The 21,479-nt window shown below is 42.5% G+C and overlaps 2 protein-coding genes across 2 annotated transcripts in view; one reads left to right on the forward strand and one right to left on the reverse strand.

Annotated features, from left to right (window-relative positions):
- The first annotated feature begins 211 nt into the window (after nt 1-211).
- ttc13 (tetratricopeptide repeat domain 13) overlaps nt 212-21,479 on the forward strand; it is a 69,161-nt gene continuing 47,893 nt past the window's right edge. The window contains exon 1 of the mRNA XM_078405381.1: nt 212-265. Coding sequence (XP_078261507.1) covers nt 220-265 — 46 coding nt within the window. The 5' untranslated portion in view covers nt 212-219. The remainder of the gene's footprint in view (nt 266-21,479) is intronic.
- arv1 (ARV1 fatty acid homeostasis modulator) lies at nt 5,521-21,445 on the reverse strand. Its single transcript, XM_078405887.1, is given in 6 exon segments — nt 5,521-6,018; nt 12,627-12,851; nt 15,433-15,586; nt 16,309-16,428; nt 21,187-21,336; nt 21,338-21,445. Coding segments are annotated over 6 exon segments (864 nt in total). The 3' UTR covers nt 5,521-5,911.

The following is a 21,479-nucleotide window of genomic DNA, read 5'->3' on the forward strand; positions in this document are numbered from 1 at the left end:
TTTGCTGGTTCTGCAATCTGACTGTTCTTTTTGGCATCTTAACTCTGTCTTCTAATTCTATTCTTAACCTTAGTTAGCCAGGAGGGACCATTTTCCATTGAGTTTAGTCAAGAGAGCTTTATTTAAAATTCAACTCGAGTGAAGTTTCAGCACTGCGCAAGTCATTAAAATATTGTAAAAATGACGTTGTAAGAACAATGAAGACACAAGAAAAAGCAGATGCTGGAACCCTCGTCAAAACACAAAGGACTGGAGAACTCAGCAGGTCAGATGCAATCTCTGGAGGGAATGATAGATGATGTGTGTTGGGACCCTTCTTCAGACTGATTATAGTTGAGGGGAGAAAGCTGGAAAAGAGCGGCGAGGATGGGACAAAGCTAAACAAGTGCAGGGTGGATACAGGTGAGATGCAAGGGGCGGGGTTGATTGGAGTGACAAAAGTAGAGATGAAAGGAAGCCAAAGAGGTGTGAGATCAGGAGAGGAGTGGAATGGAAAGCCAGAGGGGGGTGGGGTGTGGAGGGCTGGGGAACAGGGCGTGGGTAGTGGTGAACAGGGGAAGAGGAGCAGGAGAGTGAGAGGAATAGATGCACACAGGGTTGGGGGCACAGGAAATAGAGATCAGTGGGGAAGATTTACTGAAAATTGGAGTATTCAATGTTCATACCTTTGGGTTGTATGCTATCCAAGCACACTGTTGCATTCATCTCTATATCGCAGCACTGCCAAACCAGAGTGTTGACTAGCTTAACTACAGGTGGCAATTTACATATTAATTCCTAATGTGATTAAAGACACCAAAGACGTTTTATCTTCACCCCACCTGCTCTTCCTTTTTTCAATGTGATGAAATGAGACTCCGTTTTGATGTGGGACACGTCTCTCCCGTCCCTGCCCGCCATGCTGCAGTTCCCACGCCCTGACAGGAATCAGCCAGTCACTTAAACATACATTATTGCGTCTCTAACGCAACATTCAAAATGCTATCGTCACGATCCTTTCCGCATGACTGGGTATTCAAAATGACAGTGTGAGGTGGGGTATGGAGGTGGTTATATTAAACCGTATCTGTTTCCCCTCGAAAGCGGGGTATGATAGTTGGAAGTCGGCGTGTTGCTGCCGTGAGGAGCAATGATGGGTTAGTGAGTCAAAGCAGCTGGTCGGCGCGCTACTCGGTAAAATGGAAGGAAAACACAACGCTGGAGGAATTCAGCGGGTCTGACATCCCTCTACCGCTGTTGGTTGCCCCGCTGAGTACCTCCAGCAATGTGCTTTTATGATCAAGATTCCAACATGTACAGCCTCTTGTGTCTCCACCAGCGGCAGACGAGCCCCGTTAAAAAGTTTGCTGAGAATTTTCTGAACATGCCTCAAATTTAATTTAATAAATGCATAACAATAACATTTTAATACATGCGAGTTGACAAAGAACGCTTATAACCAATCAAATCCGCACAACCCTAACCCTACCTCAGCAACGGAACAGCACCGGCCATCTCTTTCACAACCGTGGACATGTTTTCTAATTGAGTTTGGCACAAACGTCTTGGGGGTCTTTTTTTGTGTTTTTTTTGTTTCGTATTACTATCTTATAGATGTATAATTTACACGACGTTTAACTGTGTCGCCTGAGTCTATGTGCATGTGATGCTGCTGCGAGCAAGATTTTCATTGTACCTGTACCTGATAGAATGTGCATATGCCAAAAACACGACTTGTCTTGAAATCAATAAAGTAAGATAAGAAGAGGAGGACCACATGGAACAGGCCCCTCAGCCCAACTTGCCTATGCTGACCAAGTTACTGAACCGAGCTCAGTGGTTCTTTATTGTGACAGACACTGATGTATAGTGAAATTCATTTTTTGTATAGTTCACTATACATAAGCACTTAGATACGTCTTAGATAAGCATCTCAGATACAGTACTTCAGGAGCAGGGCACTGTGACAGTATACAGAGTCACTAGATTTGGTGCAATTTTTGAGTCCCAGTTGCTATAGGTGTAGTTCTTAATCTGACCATGAAGGCCTGCTGTCCTGGCAGTGTTTCAGGGTCAGCCTGGCCAAGGGTGGCCATTGGTGTCGTCCATCACTGTTCCACCACTCCGTGCAGCTGCAGGCCATGTCAGTCCACCCACTAGGCCTCTTGGAGCGGCACCCGGTCCAGCCAAGTCCCAGGGCCTCCAGCGGCCCACTACACCATTGAGATACTGCACTGCCTCCCACAGCTGTCTGCTTATCGGCCTTCTGTCTGACTCCCTCCTCTGGTCCATGGAGCGAGCAGGGGCCGGGCTTGGAGACGTCTCTCTCCTGGCGGGTACCCAGTTCTGCGGCAGGCTTGCTGTCGGTTATGGCTAGTCTCACTTGCCTGTGCCTGACCCTTATCCTTCCAAACCTTTCCTATCCATGTACTTATCCAAGTGTCTTTTAAACATTGTACTTTAGTTTACTGGTGCTTTAATGTGAACTGATTACAAAGTGGAGTCATAGTTATACATCAAGAAAACAGGTCTTTTGGCCCAACTCATCCATACTGACCAAGATGTCAACCCGAGCTGGTCTCACTGGCTTGCATTGGGCCCATATTTCCCTAAATCTTTATTATCCATGTACCTAAATGTCTTGTAAACACAGCTCTACAGCTAATTCTAACTGTTTGTACCATACACATAGGCTGGGGGTGGGCTTGAAAAGAAGACGGTGAGAGATCTAAGTAGATCAGAAGGAGACAGGGTCAGAGAGGTTGCATGTTACCTGAACAAGTATAATTCAATGTTCATACCATCTTTTAGACTACCCAGGTAAAATTAGGTGCTTTTCCTCTAATTTGTATTGGGCCACACCCTGGCAGTGGAGGAAGCCGAGGTCAACAGATAGGTTAGTGTGGGATGGAAAGAGGAATTAAAATGATTAACAACTGGGAGTTCCAACTGACCATGGCAGGTGCTTGGCAAAGCAGTTGCCTAGTCTCGCTGAGGACACATCGAGAGCATTGAATGCAGTAGACGCAATAGAGGAGATGCATGTGGATCTCTTCCAACCTAGTCTCTGCCTCTCCTGGAAGAACTGTTTGGGTCGCTAGACGGTGGTGAGGGAGGATTTGTCAGGACAGATGTTATATCTCTTATGGTCATATGAGAAAACATCTGGGGTGTGGGATGGGTGGGGAGGAATGAGCAAACCAGGAAGGCAGAGTGGACTCTGCAGGAAACAGAAATCAGGAAGGTAAAGATATGACAGATGTTGGTGCAGTGGGCAGGCATTTGGATTTTTTACCCTGAGGTTTACCACAGAGGTGACCTGTAGAAGAGGGACGGGTTCCATTTGAACTGGAGGGAAACCAATATCCTTGCAGGAAGTCCACGAATGCTACTTGGGAGGGTTTAAACGAGGGTGGGACCAAGATAGGTAGGCCAGAAATTGGTGGGAGTGCTGCGAAAGTTGTGATTTGGTCCATTAAGTCTCAACGTAAGGACAGACATGGGGAGGTGAAGGAATATGGTGAAGCTGATGGGCTGAAGTGTGTTCAGTTGAATGCAAGGAGTCTTGTGGGGAAAGCAGATGAACTTCGAGCCTGGATCAGTGCTACGGTCTATGATATAATGGCCATTGCAGAAACCTGATTATGAGGGACACGAATGGCACCTCAAATGTTCCGGATTTCGATGTTTCAGATGTGATCAAGAGGGAGGGGAAAGAAGTGGAAGAGTTGCGCTGTTAATCTGGAACACTGTCACAGTGGCACTCAGAAAGGTCACACAGGAGGGTTCGTCCGCTGAGGTGATATGGTTTTAGCTAAAATAATAAGAAAGATGCAAGCACTCTAATGGGATTGTAATACAGGCCTCCCAAATAGCAAGCTGGATATGTAAACAGAATACAGAAAGATGCCAAAGCAACAGGGTTGTCTTAGTGGGTGACATTAACTTCCCCAATATTGACTCGGACTTGCTCGGTGCCAAAGACTTAGATGAGGCAGAATTTGTTAGATGTATGCAAGAGGATTTCTTGAAAAGGAATGTGGATAGCCCAACCTGAGAAGCGAACATACTGGACCTTGTGTTGGGAAATGAGCCTGGCCAGGTGACTTGCTTTACAGTGAAAGAGCATTTCAGGCAAAGTCATCACAACTCCTTAAGTTTTAAGGTTGTTTGAACAGAGAGAAAGCTATACCTTGCAGGAAGGTACTAACTTGGAGTAAGGCAAATTACAATGTTGTTAGGCAGGCATTGTTAGGCAGGAGCTCGGGAGAATGCATTGGGATCAGTTGATATTGGGCATGTCCAGATCTTACATGTGGGAATCATTTAAAGGCCAGTTATTGAGTTTCAGGACCAGCATAATCCAATAAGGATGGCATTACATTTGCTAGACCTTTGACTACTTACTTGGCTCATTTATATCCCTTTGTAGCCCTCTTGTGTCAGAAAATAAGGAAGATTCTCCTTCCTGTCTTAATATCAATACTTTTAACCTGACAGGCAAATAACTCTTGCAGGATTAACAGAGATGAAGCTGGGCAGGAGCTGAGTAAAAAGGGAAGAGACTGGTTGAAATTCTAACTATGATATTCTATGCAAGTGCATAGGCTGATACTTTTTTTAAAATTGTTCTTCAATTAGAAGAAATCTACATTGCACACTAGGCTGGATGGATAGGTGACTGGATGATGGATTATACAAGAATTAGCAACTAGTGGTTTCACTAGACCCCACAAGCACGTGCCACCATTCAACAAGATTGTAGATGATGTGATTATCATCTCAATTTCCCATTCCGGTCTACCTGCAGTATTTTTTTGATTTTTGCTAATTAAGAATTATTAACCTCTGCCTTAAAACTAATGAAAAATTCTGCTTCCATTATCTCAAAAAACCCTGATCCTCAGAGGGCTTTGTATGCTGTTTTAAATGGGCAAACTGTGACTCCTAGATTGAGATTTTCCCACAAGGGGAAACATTCTTTCCAAATCCATCCTGTCAAAACCCTCAGGATCTTCAATGATTCAACCAAGTCATCTCTCGCTCTTCTACACTGCAGCTGATTGCAAAAAAAGATAGGCATTAAAAAAGAGAAATTACATCCACTCTAAAAATAAATTAACTTCAGCAAACACAGTTCACGTTCAAGAGGATATTTAACCAAACAAACTTGCTCAGACATTTAAACTTATGATTATGTTCCAGTGTTGCTTCTACTTCCCTTGTGATATTCTTGACACCAAGCACTTGATAAGTTTCTTATGAAAAAGAAAAGTCTACAATGGTCAATATTCATTCAGCAACATAGCAATATCATTATATTATCAGCATGATATCAAACCAAACCAATTTGTTTGCAAGACAGCAACAATCTGCTTGAGGATGGGAAGTAATCGTTGACATTTCAGGACAATCTTGCATCAGAATATTCACATTTGACAGCATAGGTTTGTATAAAGTCACTTAGTTGAAAGGTTTCCCTTTGATAATAAAAATGGCAAAACAAAAATACACTACACTCCTTTTACAAGTGTAATTTTATTAATAAATAAGAATAATTCCTTCAATAGTGAACAAAAAGTGAAACTACTAAAAATGTAAACCTTTTTATTAGCGGTTTTATGTTATAAAAATCACAATTTGTTATAATTCCTCTCTCTATGATGCAAGACAAAAATAACACAAGTTACTGAATGTGATTTTCCCATCAACAGCAGTCAAGTTAGATGGATAATTGGAGTTAATTGGAAATTGTTTTTTGTAATGTAGACTTTTTTTTCATATTATCTTCCTTCCTTCTGATTTTTACCTCAGTTGCTAACCACCATTCATTGTTCAATACGTGTCAGTAAAAAGTGTCAAGGTTTTCTCAGATAGAACACGGCTTTCAAGCCAGTCATTTTTTGCATTCCAGCCTGGAATTTGGAGTCTTCTATGTACTCCATTTGAGATGTTGAAAAATGTAGGCTGTAAAACGTTCCACCATCCATCCAACAGAAATGACGGACAATGCAAACTTTCTGCTGCTGTTCAGCACAACTGCAAGAGGAAACAAACCAAAGGCAAAATACTCAATGCTTAGAAAACAGAGTATATTTAGGAATTTAACATTGCTTGAATTTAAACCAATCAGTACTTTTAATCATTTGTGAAGGTCCTATGCATTGTTACTGTTGAGAGACTGGAGTCTAAATTTAGTAATTGTGCAGAAAGAAAAACAAAGTTATTGTGTAGGAAGGGACTGCAGAATCTGGTTTAAACCGAAGATAGACAAAAAGCTGGAGTACTCAGCGGGACAGGCAGCATCTCTGGAGAGGAATGTGTGGCATTACAGGTCGAGACCCTTCTTTAGACTTTCTGTGGAGAACAATGGAGGAGGCCTAGGACAGAAAGTCTGAAGAAGGGTCTCAACCTGAAATGTCACCCATTCCTTCTCTCCAGAGATGCTGCCTATCTCGCTGAGTTACTCCAAAAAATGTTATTGTTGGATAGGCACAGAGAATTTATAAGAGAACACAAAGAATTACATTGTGTACAACCTTTTACAATCTAATGACATCCCCAAAGTACTTTAGAGCAGAATATTATTACTGCTGTAACAAAGGAAATACCACAGCCAATTTGTGCACATCTACACCTCAAAAGTAGCAAAGTAAAGAGGAAATTATATTTTAAGAATTAGCTGAAGTATGCCACTCAGCCACTTGAACATGCGCCTTCATTAAGACCACAGCTAATCTGACTGTAACCGTAATCCCACGTTCCTGACTATCCATGACAATATTTCACCACTGATAATCAAGAATGCCTATTGTGCAGTAAATATATTAAAAGGCTCTGCTTCCACCAGACTTTGAGAAAACGCCAAAGACCATGACCCTGAGGAAAAAAATAATTTTTTTTTATTTATTGAAAAAGGTAGTCCGCCTTTTTAAATAGTGACCATTAATTCTAGGTTCTACATCCCCTCCACAATGACCCAGCCAAGTTCCCACAAGACCGTAAACATTTCAATCAAGTTTCCTCGCATGCATCTAAACTCCAATAGCTAATAACCTACTTTGTCCAAGCTTCGTTCGAAACACAGGTTTACAGATAAATATTCATCGAAACATGAATGAGAACTCCCCTGTTCTTCCCTGAAGTACTGTCATGGTACTTTATGCAAATGTGTGCAAGAAAACATACACCGATCAGCCAAAACATTATGATCACAGACAGGTGAAGTGAATAACATTGGTTATCTTGTTACAATGGCACCTGTCAAGGAGTGGGATATATTAGGCAGCAAGTGAACAGTCAGTTCTTGAAGTTGATGTGTTGGATGCAGGAGAAATGGGCAGGAGTAAAGACCTGAGTGACTTTGACAAGGGCTAAATTGTTATGACTAGACGACTGGGTCAGAGCATCTCTGAAACGGCAAGGCTTGTGGGCTGCTCCCGGTCAGCAGTGGTACCTACTGACAGTGGTCCGTGGAGGGACAAGCCACAAACTGGCATCAGGGTGTTAGGCACCCAAGGCTCATCAAGGGCAACGAAGGCTATCCCGTCTGGTCCGAACCGACTGTGGGAAGACGACAAGCCGGTGGAGGGAGTGTGCTGCTCTGGGCAATGTTATGCTGGGAAACCCTGGTTCCGGCCATTCATGTGGACATCAATTTGACACGTGTCACCTATCTAAACATCATTGCAGACCAGGTACACCTCTTCATGGCAATGGTATTCCCTGATGGCAGTGGCCTCTTTCAGCAGGATAATGCACCCTGCCACTCTGCACACATTGTTCGGGAATGGTTTGAGGAACATGATGAATTGTTCACGGTGTTGCCCTGGGCTCCAAATTCTCCAGATCTCAATCCGATTGAGTGTCTGTGGGATGTGCTGGATCGACAAGTCCGATTCACAGCGGCTCCACCTCGCAGCTTACAGGACTTGAAGGATCTGCTGCTAATGTTTTGGTGCCAGATACCACAGGACTCCTTCAGGGGTCTTGTAGAGTCCATGCCTCGGCGGGTCGGCGCTGTTTTGGCGGCACATGGAGGACCAACAGCTTATTAGGCAGGTGGTCATAATGTTTTGGCTGATCGTGCTGCCTCAGGAAAAGAGTCAACATAATCAAGGTCCATTCAACACCCTGGTCACTCGCTCTTTTCCCCTCTTTTGTTGGGCACCTACCACCAGATTCAAGAACAGTGTCTTCCCTGCTGTTATCAGATTCTTGAAAGGACCTTCTGTATGCCGAGGATGAATTCCCAATCTTCCAATCTACTTTGTTACAGCCATAGCACTTTTAATCTGTTATGTACAATATATTATGTACCCTGTTTATCTTCTCTTTTGCACTACCTGTTGTTATGCATGTCTGGTAAGATTTGCCTGGATTGCATACAAAACAATTGTTTTCATTGCATCTCGGTACGTGACAATCATAATCCAAGACCAATGACTTTCACTCTATGACTAATGAGTGAGAATGTGGAGAATGTCACCTTTGACAGTACAGCTCTCACAGGCTATATTATGATTTCAAACCTCTGTAATGAGACTTGGACTCAACATTTAAAAAATAAGAACACAAATTAAATATATAAAATAAGAACACAAATTAAATATATAAAATTCAGCATCGTGGAAGAAAAAAAAACACACTGTAGAAATGATAAGTACAGAGATGAGAAGAAATTTTAAAAAAGGAATTTCCAACAGGACAGCAAACGTCTCTGACTGGAGGAAAATAGCGGGGAATTGCCACATGGTCCCTGGAGCTTTCTGTAATATTCAACAAAATCATGGTTGAACTTGCACTTCGCGTCCACTTTCTTGTCCTATTGCAGACCTCCTAATATTTGATTTTACAAATTCATAATTTTGATGTCTGAACGTCAGAATTTTACATCAAAATTCATAATATGGCACGTAATGCAACTTTTCAGCAAAAAAAGGTATGCACACCGCATGCGCATACGCGTTGTGCAACTTTCATGTGTAAAAAACGACTATTATTTCCAACAGTCGGTAGTTCTTGGACTACATGTACACTGTCTGGCCTATCATGAGTATATTCTGCTATTTATAGAAAGGTTATTGAACAGATACTTTTTGCAACACAAAGAAAAAATTGTTTTGTTTAGTTTTTTCTATTTTGCTTTTTCCTTATACATCCCAATTCTCTTGGTATTGAATAAAAGAACAATGGTCATAAAACGTATGACTAAGTTATGAAGAAAGAGTTGATATTTGCAACTTGACTAAGCTTACGGAAGTTTATATAATCTTGCACTTAAATTTAATATTTACTGATTACAGTTCCACCACTGATTTTCTGGCACTCTTGGTTCCAGAGCTTTGATGGTTCAAGGAAGTCAGCTACGGGGATAGATGTGCTGGCTCCAGCTGAGCTGGAGTTCCAGAGCCCCAGCCGCAGGTTGCAAATTCAACCCACCGATCAGCCATGGAGGTCCCGATGAGGTCGAGATTGGCTGCCTTGCCCAGCCTAGGCGCCACATTCCGGGAGACTTCCAGGGCAGGGGGATTTCTCACGGAACCCCTAGCGACCTCTAGCTGCCGAATTGACAAATTGCAATTACCGAATGTTTTGCGGAGAAATGTGAGGCGAAATCAGAATGGCGGAAATGAAATTGGGAGGAAGTGGTGGCGCTGCAGTCTGCTCGCCTGCAGTCCGTTTGTCTTTTGTGTTTTTTTGTCTTAATTGTAGTGTTTAGATGTGATGTAGTGTTTTTTTGTGGTTGTGTGCTATGTGGGGGGGGGGGGAGGGGAGGAGAAACTGTAAAAATTGTCTCTTTTGTACGGAAACCCGACCTTTTTTCTGGGTCCTGTCTCCGTTCACGCTGCGGCCTACCATCGGCCAAACACCTGGAGCTGGCGGCCTCCAGCTGGGACCACCTGGGGCTCTGGTTTGCAGAGCCCGCGGACTGTACTTGCCATCTGCGGAGCTCGCTGCCTTCGGAGGCTGTGGTGGCGCTGCAAGTGCGTCTGCGACTCGCCTTCGGCCGCAGGCCGCGTGGACATCGGAAGCTCGCCGGCCCCTAGGTGGGGGCCGACCTCGTGAGCTTCGGCAGTAGCAGCGTCTTCGCCCGGACCTTTCACCGTCCGGTGCGACCTGGAATAGGCCACGGGATTTTCTCCGCCCGGCGGGGGCTTCAATGTCGGGAGCCCCGACCGCCCCGAGGTGGCAAGTTCAACAGCCTGATCGCGGGAGAAGACGGCAGGGAAGAGATAGACATTCTGGCCTTCCATCACAGTGAGGAGGTGACTGGAGGAGACTCACTGTGATGGATGTTTTTTTTGGTTTTGTGTTGGTTTTGTGATTGTGTGTTATTGCTTTATTTTTATTGCTTCTTATTGTTGGACTGTGGGTAACGGAATGTCGTCTAAAATACATGTTTTTTTGATGAAAATAAAGGCTATTCTGATTCTGAAATAAGAAAGCAGAAACTTTCCGCCAAATCCAGAAGGGTTGGGAGGGGTGCTATTGTCTGATTCCCTTGACGTCTAAAGTCAATTAATCTCAGCCTTGCATTGAATATCTCGTGTCCTCAAGCTTCTCGTAGATGAAATTTCCAAAGATTTACAACAATCTACGTAAAGAAATGTCTCATCATTTTGGTCCCAAGTGGCACAGCTCTTTTTCTGACACAGGTCTCCAATTCTTGGATAACGGCCCTCATTCCTTACTAAAACATTGGTATTATATGTTATCCCAAATGGCTGGTGACCATCTGTCCAGAATATTTGTACGTATGGATGCAGACAAAAGAGGATACAGAGTATATGATCACTGTAACTTCCCAGTTTTAAAAAGGATGGATGGAATGTAAGCCATGGTGACAGTCTCTGTGTCCAAAATAAATAGAAATGTCAGGCAGCATTTATAAAGAGAGGAAATTAATGTTTCAGGTCAGAGACCTTTTGCTAGAATTGGGAAAATTTAGGTTCTAAGTTGCAGAGAAGGCAGGGTGAGGGGTGGGTGGGGGGTGAGTAATGGAAAGAACAAGGGAATGTCTGTGAAAGGGTAGAGACAAAGACAAACTGGATGACACAGATTAGTCAATAGAGGAAGAAGGTGACAAGGAAATTTACTGGAACTGTGACATACAGACCACAGCTGTTACTGTGCTCACTGCACTTTCCCCATAACCCATCTCTCTGCTCAGTCTTACTTCTCAAGGTGTATTTCCATTTTCTGCTGATCTACTCCTCCCTGATTCTGAACGATCCATCCTCAGCAGTGGCCTCAGTTTCACATCCCTATATACCATCTCAATGAACTCCGAACCTGGCACAATATTGGTCATTTGAATTTATTTTCCCCACTCCTACTTATGTCTGGCTTCTTAAATTATTATAACAAAGCTCGATGTAAGCTTGAGGGACATTATCCTTATTAGCACATTGCAGCCCTAAGGGTTCAACAATGAATTTACAATTTCAGATAGCCAGCTTTTCCAGTTTGAGTCACAACTGGCCAGTTCAGATACAAGAGCAGGAAATGCTATGGATGTTCAACAGTTCAGGCTACAGCAATGGGGAAGGGGAACAGGATTGTTCTTTTAGATGGATAACCTTTCATGGTGGGGTAGAAGGGGGTATCATATTAACAGAAGGATTGGCTTTGTTTCAATAGACAATAGACAATAAATTCCAGTGTATATAAGTCTAGTCGCTCCAGTCTTTCAACATACGACAGTCCCGCCATTCTGGGAATTAACCTAATAAACCTACGCTGCACACCCTCAATAGCAAGAATATCCTTCCTCAAATTTGGAGACCAAAACTGCACAGTACTCCAGGTGCGGTCTCACTAGGGCCCTGTCCAATTGTAGAAGGACCCCTTTGCTCCTATACTCAACTCCTCTGGTTGTGATGGCCAACATTCTTTCTCAGTCTTCCCTCAGTGCATTCTTATCAAATGTCAGTATTAAATACCAATAGACAATAGACAATAGGTGCAGGAGTAGGCCATTCGGCCCTTCGAGCCAGCACCACCATTCAATGTGATCATGGCTGATCATTCTCAATCAGTACCCCGTTCCTGCCTTCTCCCCCATACCCCCTGACTCCACTATCCTTAAGAGCTCTATCTAGCTCTCTCCTGAAAGCATTCAGAGAACTGGCCTCCACTGCCTTCTGAGGCAGAGAATTCCACAGATTTAGAACTCTCTGACTGAAAAAGTTTTTCCTCATCTCTGTTCTAAATGGCCAACCCCTTATTCTTAAACTGGCCCCTGGTTCTGGACTCCCCCAACATTGGGAACATGTTTCCTGCCTCTAACGTGTCCAACCCCTTAATAATCTTATATGTTTCAATAAGATCCCCTCTCATCCTTCTAAATTCCAGTGTATACAAGCCTAGTCGCTCCAGTCTTTCAACATACGACAGTATTAAATTCTATCTAAAGATAATTATATTCTATCATTGCAGACTACAATGTGTATTCCTCTGCATTTGGTTTCTATCTTCATTGTAAACCAGCATTTGCAGTTCCTTCCTATACAAATAATGTGTATTCATTTGTTTGTACATTAAAATACCACAGCATCTCTCAGAATGAAATATGGTGAACATGGAAAGCCACAAATCTTCAACTCATGATTTTGACAGTGAATCTGATATTGTAAGAAGGTTACCTCTGACAGCTTGTGCGTTTGATGCAAGTACAAAGAACTTGATGAGGTTAATGTACAGAGGTGAGTCGTCATGTTCCCAGATGACAACTGGAATCACAAGGAGTTTCCCGTAACCAGATAATAATAAGGCTATTAGCAGCATGTTGAGGTTTGATTTTTTCTGAATAAAATCCTGTTTTGTTAACCACAAGAAGAAAAACACCCCACTTAGGAATGCTGTTAGCTCTAGGAGAAATAAAACATTATATAATTTTTACCCGAGTACTGAAACAAATGGCATTTTCTTTAAAAACAAACAAATTACATTCACATTTATTCCATTAATATGTTCCAAACTAATTCATAAAAATTGTTAGCAAATAGACTGGCAACAAGCTGAAATGGGAAATCTATGACTAAAAGCTTGGCTAAAGAGCATCTCAGAAAACAGGAAAAAGCAGTTGAGAGCTTCTGGAAGGAAATTCTGGTGCTTAAAATTTACGAAGCCGATGAGAGTCACCAATTAGATTGAGTTTTTTTTAGATTTAGAGATACAGCGCAGAAACAGGCCCTTCGGCCCACTGGGACCAGCGATCCCCGCATATCCTACACCCACTAGGGCCAATTTTTACATTTGCCCATCCAATTAACCTACAAACAGATGAGAAGTACAACAAGGTCAATGTAACAATCCTTGTGACGCTCCAGAGGTAACTCAGGAGAAATGTATGCTGATTAGTCTCTAGCATCAATAACAAAAGATATTATGTATATGGTACAACCTTTGGGAAGTAATTTATTCCTCAATTCAATTGGCATGATTTGTTTGATAATTTTAATTTCTGTAATATTACCAATATAAATTGTTAACTAAATAAATTAATTCAAGCATTTAGATTTTTTTTCAAAACATAAAGCTATGTTAAATCATGCACAGACTGCAGCAATTATTTTTCAGTTAGTTTTCCCAGTCCATGGGACTCTGGTTAAGGTAGATAAGTGATCTAGATTTCAGTTTGCAGCAATGTTATTCAAAGCCTATTGCTATGCCTCTCGTACACTTAATATCAAATGAGCACAGGAGAAGAAGACGACCAGTTATGAAAAGGGAGAGAATAAATGTGGGCTTAACATGTGATGTTCCTCTTACAACAGGGGTGTCAAACTCATTTTAGGTCACGGGCCATAATAAGCAAAATGTGACTTCATGCGGGCCAGATCAGTTGTGCACGCACGAATGCACAGGCACGTGCTCCCACAGCTATTGTTGCCTTCGTTTTTTCACCCTGCTCTCATGTGTCTCAGTCTCTGCTATAACTACAAAGTGTTTCATTTACGAATTTTGTTTCTTATGAAGAAGATTGCTGATCATTACTTTCTTGATCGGTATCTAGGCCCTAGAGTGGAGGTGGAAATAATGTTTCCAGTAATGGGAGAGTCTAGGACCAGAGGTCACAGCATCAGAATAAAAGGTCATACATTCAAAATGGAGACGAGGTGGTGAATCTGTGGAATTCATTGCGACCACAGTGGTGGAGGCCAAGATATTGGGTATTTTTGAGGCAGAGATTGATAGGTCTTGATGAGGTTACATGGAGAAAGAAGACAATAGAATGTGATTGAGAGAGAAAATAGATCAGCCATGGTTGAGTGGTAAAGTAGACTTGATGGGCTAAATGGCCTAATTCTGTTCTCATGTCTTATAGTCTTCCCACAAGGTTTATGTTTTGCCCACAATGGGCTGGCTGGGTGGTGAACAGCCAAACAGCAGCTACTTGGCATGGTGAAAGATGGTCTGTCCATCATCTCACCCCATCCTTCTCCTTATGTCTTTCTTCCTTCCCCTCACATCCTCTCCCCTCGCCTCCCTTGACCTTCTCTACCCTCACCTGCCCTCTCCCTTTCCTCAGCCTATCCCTTCCCTCATCCCCACTTCCTTCCTTCCAACTAGTCCCCCATTCCCCTCCCTTACTTCATCCTCTCTCTTTCCTCACCTCATCCCTAAATCCCCTCCCTTCCCTCATCCCTAAACACCATTCCTTCTCTCATCTGTTCCCTTCCTCACCCCCTCCTTCCCTACTTCCTTTCTTTACCACCTACTCCTCCATTCCCTCAACACCCTCTCTTCCCTTCCTCATCCCTAAAAACCCTCCCTTCCCTCATCTGTTCCCCCTTCCCTTCCTTTACCACCACCTTCTCTTCCATATACCCACATAACTACCAGCACGTCTTCACATCCCACTTAACCTTAACCTTAACCCAAACCCAGAGCCCCCACCCTGGAGAGCTGCTCAGATGTTGGATCATTTGAATAAAGATTCACAGTGCGGCGACTTCCCACCGGCCTCTATCCACGCACTCACCTGGGTCTCAGGTACATGGTGGCGGCAACCGAGACACTTCCCGGTGTCCACAACAACACTGAGACTCCCCACCTTCCCCAACACCGGCCCCTTCCCGCCCGCGTCACCGCATGGCCGGATATGGGCGTAGCTTCCACTCACCCCCGGGAGCTGGGAGGTGACAGCTGCAGATCGGACTTGGATTTTCCTACTGCGCAAAATTCATATTTCTTGCGCATTTAAGCGGTCATGTAGCTCACTTTCTGTGTATAATCCAACAGCGCTGGTTTTTCCCTAAATCATCCCATGGGCCGGATTGGACCCCTTCGCAGGCCGCATTCGGCCCGCGTGCCGGTAGTTTGACACCCCTGACTTACAACAAATCAAGCAAGGATAAAATCTACAAAAACACGTTGGCACAATGAATGATGCATAAAGTATGAAACAATAACAAATTCAATAAAGTATCAAAAAGTTGAACTTACCCAGACTAGCTAATCCAAACATTAGGTAAAAGTCCCATTCTTTGGCGTAACGAATTATATCTGTAGGATCAACTGTTTGCTGTGAATCCTGTAGGTGTGACCATCTAAGATATGCTTCACATAACAAACAGAAAATACAGAGCTTCCAATGAATCTGAAGGAAAAGTGTAAAATTTGATGGATTATCAATGCCTATATGATAAAACAGCTCATCAACATGCCTTGCGTGTGAAGGCTGCTTCTGAGGGGGAAAAAACCCCATAAACCAGCCATTCAGCTCAGATCCTTCATCAGCCAACTGAAGAATCAATGACTTCAAAAACTAAAATATGGAGGGGCAGGGATAAAACAATGTTGATTTGAATAAAAACATGTATTCATGGGATGTAGATGACGGAAGGCTCTCATTTGTGCACATGCATAACTGCTCCTGTATTGGGTAATTGGGCAGGTTTTGCTTGAATATACGTATGAAGAACTTTGCTGTGGGTCTGGTTGTGATTAACTTGTCCAGGATAAGGATGGCTCATTTCCAAAAACAATAATCGTAAACCAGATATGTTTTTTGGATAATCTATTAATTCCCCAACTAATATATGCATTTTGTTGCAGTTTTATTTAATTAACTGAAAAAAAATTATTCAGCTTCCATGGTAAAATCTAAATTTAAATCATCAGATTAATCTAGGCTTCTGAAATATTAGTCAAATCAGATCATTACAATGCTAACATATCTCTATGGTGTCAACGGTGGAATATGAGGAATTGATACACTTTACTAGAAATTGTCAAATTACTTGTACACAAGAGATTTTTAACCATTTTACTATAATTAGTTATTTACAGTAACATAATATGGTAGTTTAAAGTACTTACATTAATGTTGGCATTGAGGATTATGTGCCTATAAGCTTGAACTTTACATAAGATCGCATCAATGAGAATGATCACAGGATCATATTCTACATATTTGTCAACTGGTTTCTGGCATGATTTCTGCAAGGGAAAAATACATTTTCATTCTCAAGAACCATTAATTTCTCCATTAGATTCAAATCTCTGGGCAACAGAAATTGATTTATGGAAGAACTTCCTGTCATGAGCACTAGACCCTGAAGATATTACATTGACCTTTAATGAAGAGAAACAATATCACCAAACAGAACCAGTTACTCATTAATTTTTATCCCAGTTTTCATTTATGAACAAGGGGACATTGCAGCAAAATAAGAGCCTGACATTCAAAACTGAGGTGCGTAGAAATGTCTTCTCTCAGAGATAATCTCTAGAATTCTGTGACTGAGATGGTTGTGGCGGCCAGATCATTAGATTTATTTAAGATGGAGTTAGATAAATATTTGAAAGATTGAGGAATTGCTAGTAATAGGGAAGTGGCACAGAAAAGGAATTGAGGCTGGCATAGATCAACCATGACCATATTGATTGGCAGGGAAGATTGAGGGGCCTGGTAGCTTACTCTTGCTTCCATTTTCTTGTGTTCACCACTCTCTTTCAGCCAGTACCATACCAATTGGCTAATACCCTGGTCTTTAGTTCTCGGCCCGCACCACATTGTTTCCTTCATAAACCTTGCTTTATTTATCACTTTCTAGTTCCCAGACAGAATTCAATCTACGCAAGAAGAATTACATTTTCATTAAATGGTTTCCTTAAATTGATAGAAACAACATTCATTACATTCCCTTCATGAGAACATTTAATTGGAACAATCTTTCACATATCTGGGCTAAACTATATCTGTGCTACACTATATTCTATAGTTTATGAACATTTTACAGGATAATTTTGGGTGCCTTTTTTTGTTAATCACCATTTTAATCTCATATTCTCTCCTTCTATATTATCTTTATCTTTCCTTCCCCTCCCAAATTATTGCATCATATTCTGTAATCATCATCCAAGAATCGCTGATTTTTGCTCCTCTATTCTTTCCCCGTGCATATGTAGCCAAAACAACTCCTCCTGAAAGGTCATCCATTGTACTTTTATCTTTCAACCTGTCAAAATTTTGGCTCTATTTCACCTTGGCTGAATTCCTTTTCATACCATTGATTTCATTTTACACCAGATTGCTCCTCGCTCTGCTTTCGTCCTAATCTCAACCTGATGTTATAATTATCAAACAAGAGAGTTTTTCCATCTCTCTGTGGGCCACCTCATTCCCTTGCACCTGACTCAGCAATACCCTCTATCCAGTTAATCAAAGAATTCATTTCAGAAATATCTCCTTTCTATTGATATTTGAGTAATTGAAAGTAGACACAAGGAATTGCAGATGTTGGTTAATGAAAAACGATACAAAGTGCTGGAGTAATTCAGCAAGTCAGGCAACATCTCTGAAGAACATGGATAGGCATGCTCTCCAGAGATGCTGCCTGATCCGCTGTTACACCAACACTGTCTTTTTGTGGGGTAATTGAAGTTCCCTAATATGTGTGCTCTACAGTTCTTACTCACCTTGTAATTTTTCTGCAGATTTGTTCCTCTATTTTCTTCTCGTTATTTAGAGGCCTGCTTAACACTCCCCAGTTAATGAAACCATCCCCTTTTGCTTCTAAAATGGATGGACTGCAGATACCGGAAGATAGACACAAAAAGCAGGAGTAACTCAGCGGGACAAGCAGCATCTCTGGAGAGAAGGAATGGGTGACGTTTCGGGTCGAGACCCTTCTTCAGAGTCTCTTCCCAATGTTATAATGTCATCCCTAATCAGTATATCCTATACATCATGCTTTTTTTCCTTTCATATCTTTTTTGAACACTTTGTATCTGTGGACATGAAGTACCACTCCTCACCATTTCTAAGCCTTTCATTTTTACTACAATATCATATCACATATACTTATCACTCACCAACATTATTCACAACAAGTCGATTTACATGTGTAGGGTAAACTTGTCTTTGTATTTCTTGTTGTCCTCTGCAGTCTACTTTTCTAGCATTAGACTATTTCCTTTCCTAGCATGATCCAACTTTGCAACTCTTTTCTGCACTTTGTTTCCAGCCCATCTAATTTAAAACCTCCCCAATCCCAGAAGGACATTGATTCCTGCCCTGTTGAGGTTCAACCTACCATTTCAAATAGATGTGTCATATCTCACAAAATTGGCTAATGACCATGAATCTGAAAAACATACCTCCTGAAAGATAGCCGTCACATACAACACATAATCCTCCGAAATTTCTGCCACCTCCAACGGGATCCCACCACTAGCCACAGTTTCCCATATCCACTTTTCCGCCTTCTGCAGAGACTATTCCCTCCGCAACTCCCTGGTTAACTCATCCCTTCCCACCCAAACCACCCCCTCGCCAGGTACCTTCCCCTGCAACTGCAGAAGATACAACACCTGTCCCTATACCTCCTCCCTCGACTGGGTCCAGGAACCCCGACAGTCCTTTCAACTGAGGCAAAGTTTCACTTGCACTTCCTCCAACCTCATCTACTGTATCGGTTGTTCAAGATGTGGACGTGTACATCTGGAAGACCAAACGTAGACTGGGCGATTGTTTCGTGGAACACCTTTACTCAGCCCGCCTGAACCTACCCGATCTTCCGGTTGCCAGACACTTTAATTCGCCTTCCCATTCCTACACAGAACTTTCTGTCCTAGGTCTCCTCCATTGTCAGAGTGAGGTTAAACGCAAATTGAAGGAACACCATCTCATATTTCACTTGGGCAGCTTACAACCCAGTGGTATGAATATTGATTTATTTCTCTTCAGGTAGCCCCGGTATTCTTATTCTTATTCTCTCTCATATTCTCATTCTCTCTCTCATATTCTCTCTCTCTCTCATATTCTCTCTCATATTCTCTCTCTCTCTCTCTCTCTCTCTCTCTCTCATATTCTCTCTCTCTCTCTCTCATATTCTCTCTCTCTCTCATATTCTCTCTCTCATATTCTCTCTCTCTCTCATATTCTCTCTCTCTCTCTCTCTCTCTCTCTCTCTCTTTCTCTCTTTCTCTCTCTCTCTCTCTCTCTCTCTCTCTCTCTCTCTCTCTCTCTCTCACACACATTGATCTTAATCTTCAATTTCTACACCCACTGCTGACCTGTGAGACTGGAAAAAGTCCAAAGATCCCCATCTTCAAGAACCTAATTTTTATATTCCTTCAAGATTTATTGATGTCAGACCATAGAACCTCAATACATGTTCTATGTACAACAACTCTATTTCATAAACTAAACATTCAGCACACTTTATCCTGGGCATCAGAGAAGCAATGCACATTGTAGGACTTACAACTATAATCATAAATGTACAATGAAATCTCTTATTAAGATTGTTTTGTGGTGTGTACAATCTGAGCTGCAATTCTTCAAGTAATCTAGCAGTCCCAAATGCAACGTGCAAGTTTGAGGGCGGTGCAAATTCTGAAGTCTCTTGTCATTCCCATCTTTACCCACTCTTCTGCATAGAAACCGATCTAATAAGTTGAATATTCTGTCTGTGGGGAACCTCTTGGAAAGTACAATTCAGTAAACTATCATCCTCCCTAATACCTTTCTGGTGTCATTTCAGAATAAAGTGCTGCTTCTAAGCTTGTGATAAACTTCATTGATACAGTGTTAGAGCTTGACAACAAAGGTCAGAAAGGGAGTAGGAAAGAGATCGGAAACAGTTAAGGATAGAGCTCCAGGTCCTGTTTGCAGACATGAAGCCATTCCCCACACCACTCCCAAAACTATTCACCAAATCTGCATTTGGTTTTCAAAAATTAATAGATATGGTCAACAAATAAACTATAAAAGCAAAAGAAATACAAGGAAACCAGTACTTTACCGAGCCTCTATTGGACCCAAGATATAGGAGTTGACCATTCAGCACCTACTTTACAGGAAGATCATGGCTGATCTATTAACAGTGTTACTTTCCTGTACTAATCCCATATTGGTGATGGTAGTGGTTTATTATCACGTTTACTGAAATACAGGGAAAAACTTTGTGTGCTGTCCAGTCAAATCATACTATACATGAATGCAATTAAGCCATTCATAAGTACAACAGGCACAAAGGGGGAAGTATGCCAGAGTGCAGGGGGTGGTTTTACAGTGTTCTAGCGTTAGTTAGACAAAACGCAAAGAAAAAAGGGCCGGAATGATGTTAAATAGGGAGGAGGACATCTAACATCACACATTTATTGGTCCGTCCTCGATATACTGAACCCCCATAGATCTAGAGCTTTGAATTCAAAGGATTCGGTGGCTCCTGGGTCATCAATCTCTTCTTATCCAATCCAGAATGGGCAGCTCCTTGTTTTGAGATTGTACTTCTTGCTTCCTGACAACCTTGAGATACCCATTGGCCTCACTGGGCATAATTGTTGGCGTTACAATATAAAATAAAAACAGGAAATGTTGAAAATACAAGACAGGGCAGGCGGAATCTAGCGGGAAGTCAGAATGAATGTTTCAGGTTGACACACTTCATTTGCTTCTCTTCCCACAGACAGTTGCCACCTGCCCACACTATTTGCAACATTTTCTGTTTTTATTTTGAATTTTCACCTGCTTGTTATGGGGGTGGGGTAATACACTATAGGAGGAGAAAGTAATTCGCAGAAGAAGTAAAATGGCCACAGGAGGTGCGAATATGAAAGGAAGCAGAGGTTCCGAATAAATGGGGTGGGTGCAGGGCCACAAAGCTCTGGGTAGCTTCTTGTTCGAGGTGTCGCAGTGAGTGAGGGAGAAGTGCACGAGTAGCGTCCCTCACGCTTCTCCGCACTCACACAAATGGTGATCTTGATGATGCTGTGGCTGTAGTCCCTGTGCAGTTCCAGCGCTTCCTCGTTGCACTCCACGCATCTGTACGGCGCCGCCATTGCGTCTAACAGCCACCCCCGCCGCTTCAAACTGCCAGGCCTGAGCACCCGCTCCGAGTTCCGTCTCCCCTCCCCCTTCCCCTTCCCCTTCTACCCCGGCTGCCTGGTTACCAGCTCGCGCGCCAAAGCGAAATGGAGACGACGGCGCCGCGCCGCGAGGCATCATGGAAAACGTAGTTCACACCGAGGGACTGCGTCCC

This window comes from Rhinoraja longicauda, chromosome 9, assembly GCF_053455715.1.
Source record: "Rhinoraja longicauda isolate Sanriku21f chromosome 9, sRhiLon1.1, whole genome shotgun sequence".
In the NCBI taxonomy this organism is placed as follows: domain Eukaryota; kingdom Metazoa; phylum Chordata; class Chondrichthyes; order Rajiformes; family Arhynchobatidae; genus Rhinoraja; species Rhinoraja longicauda.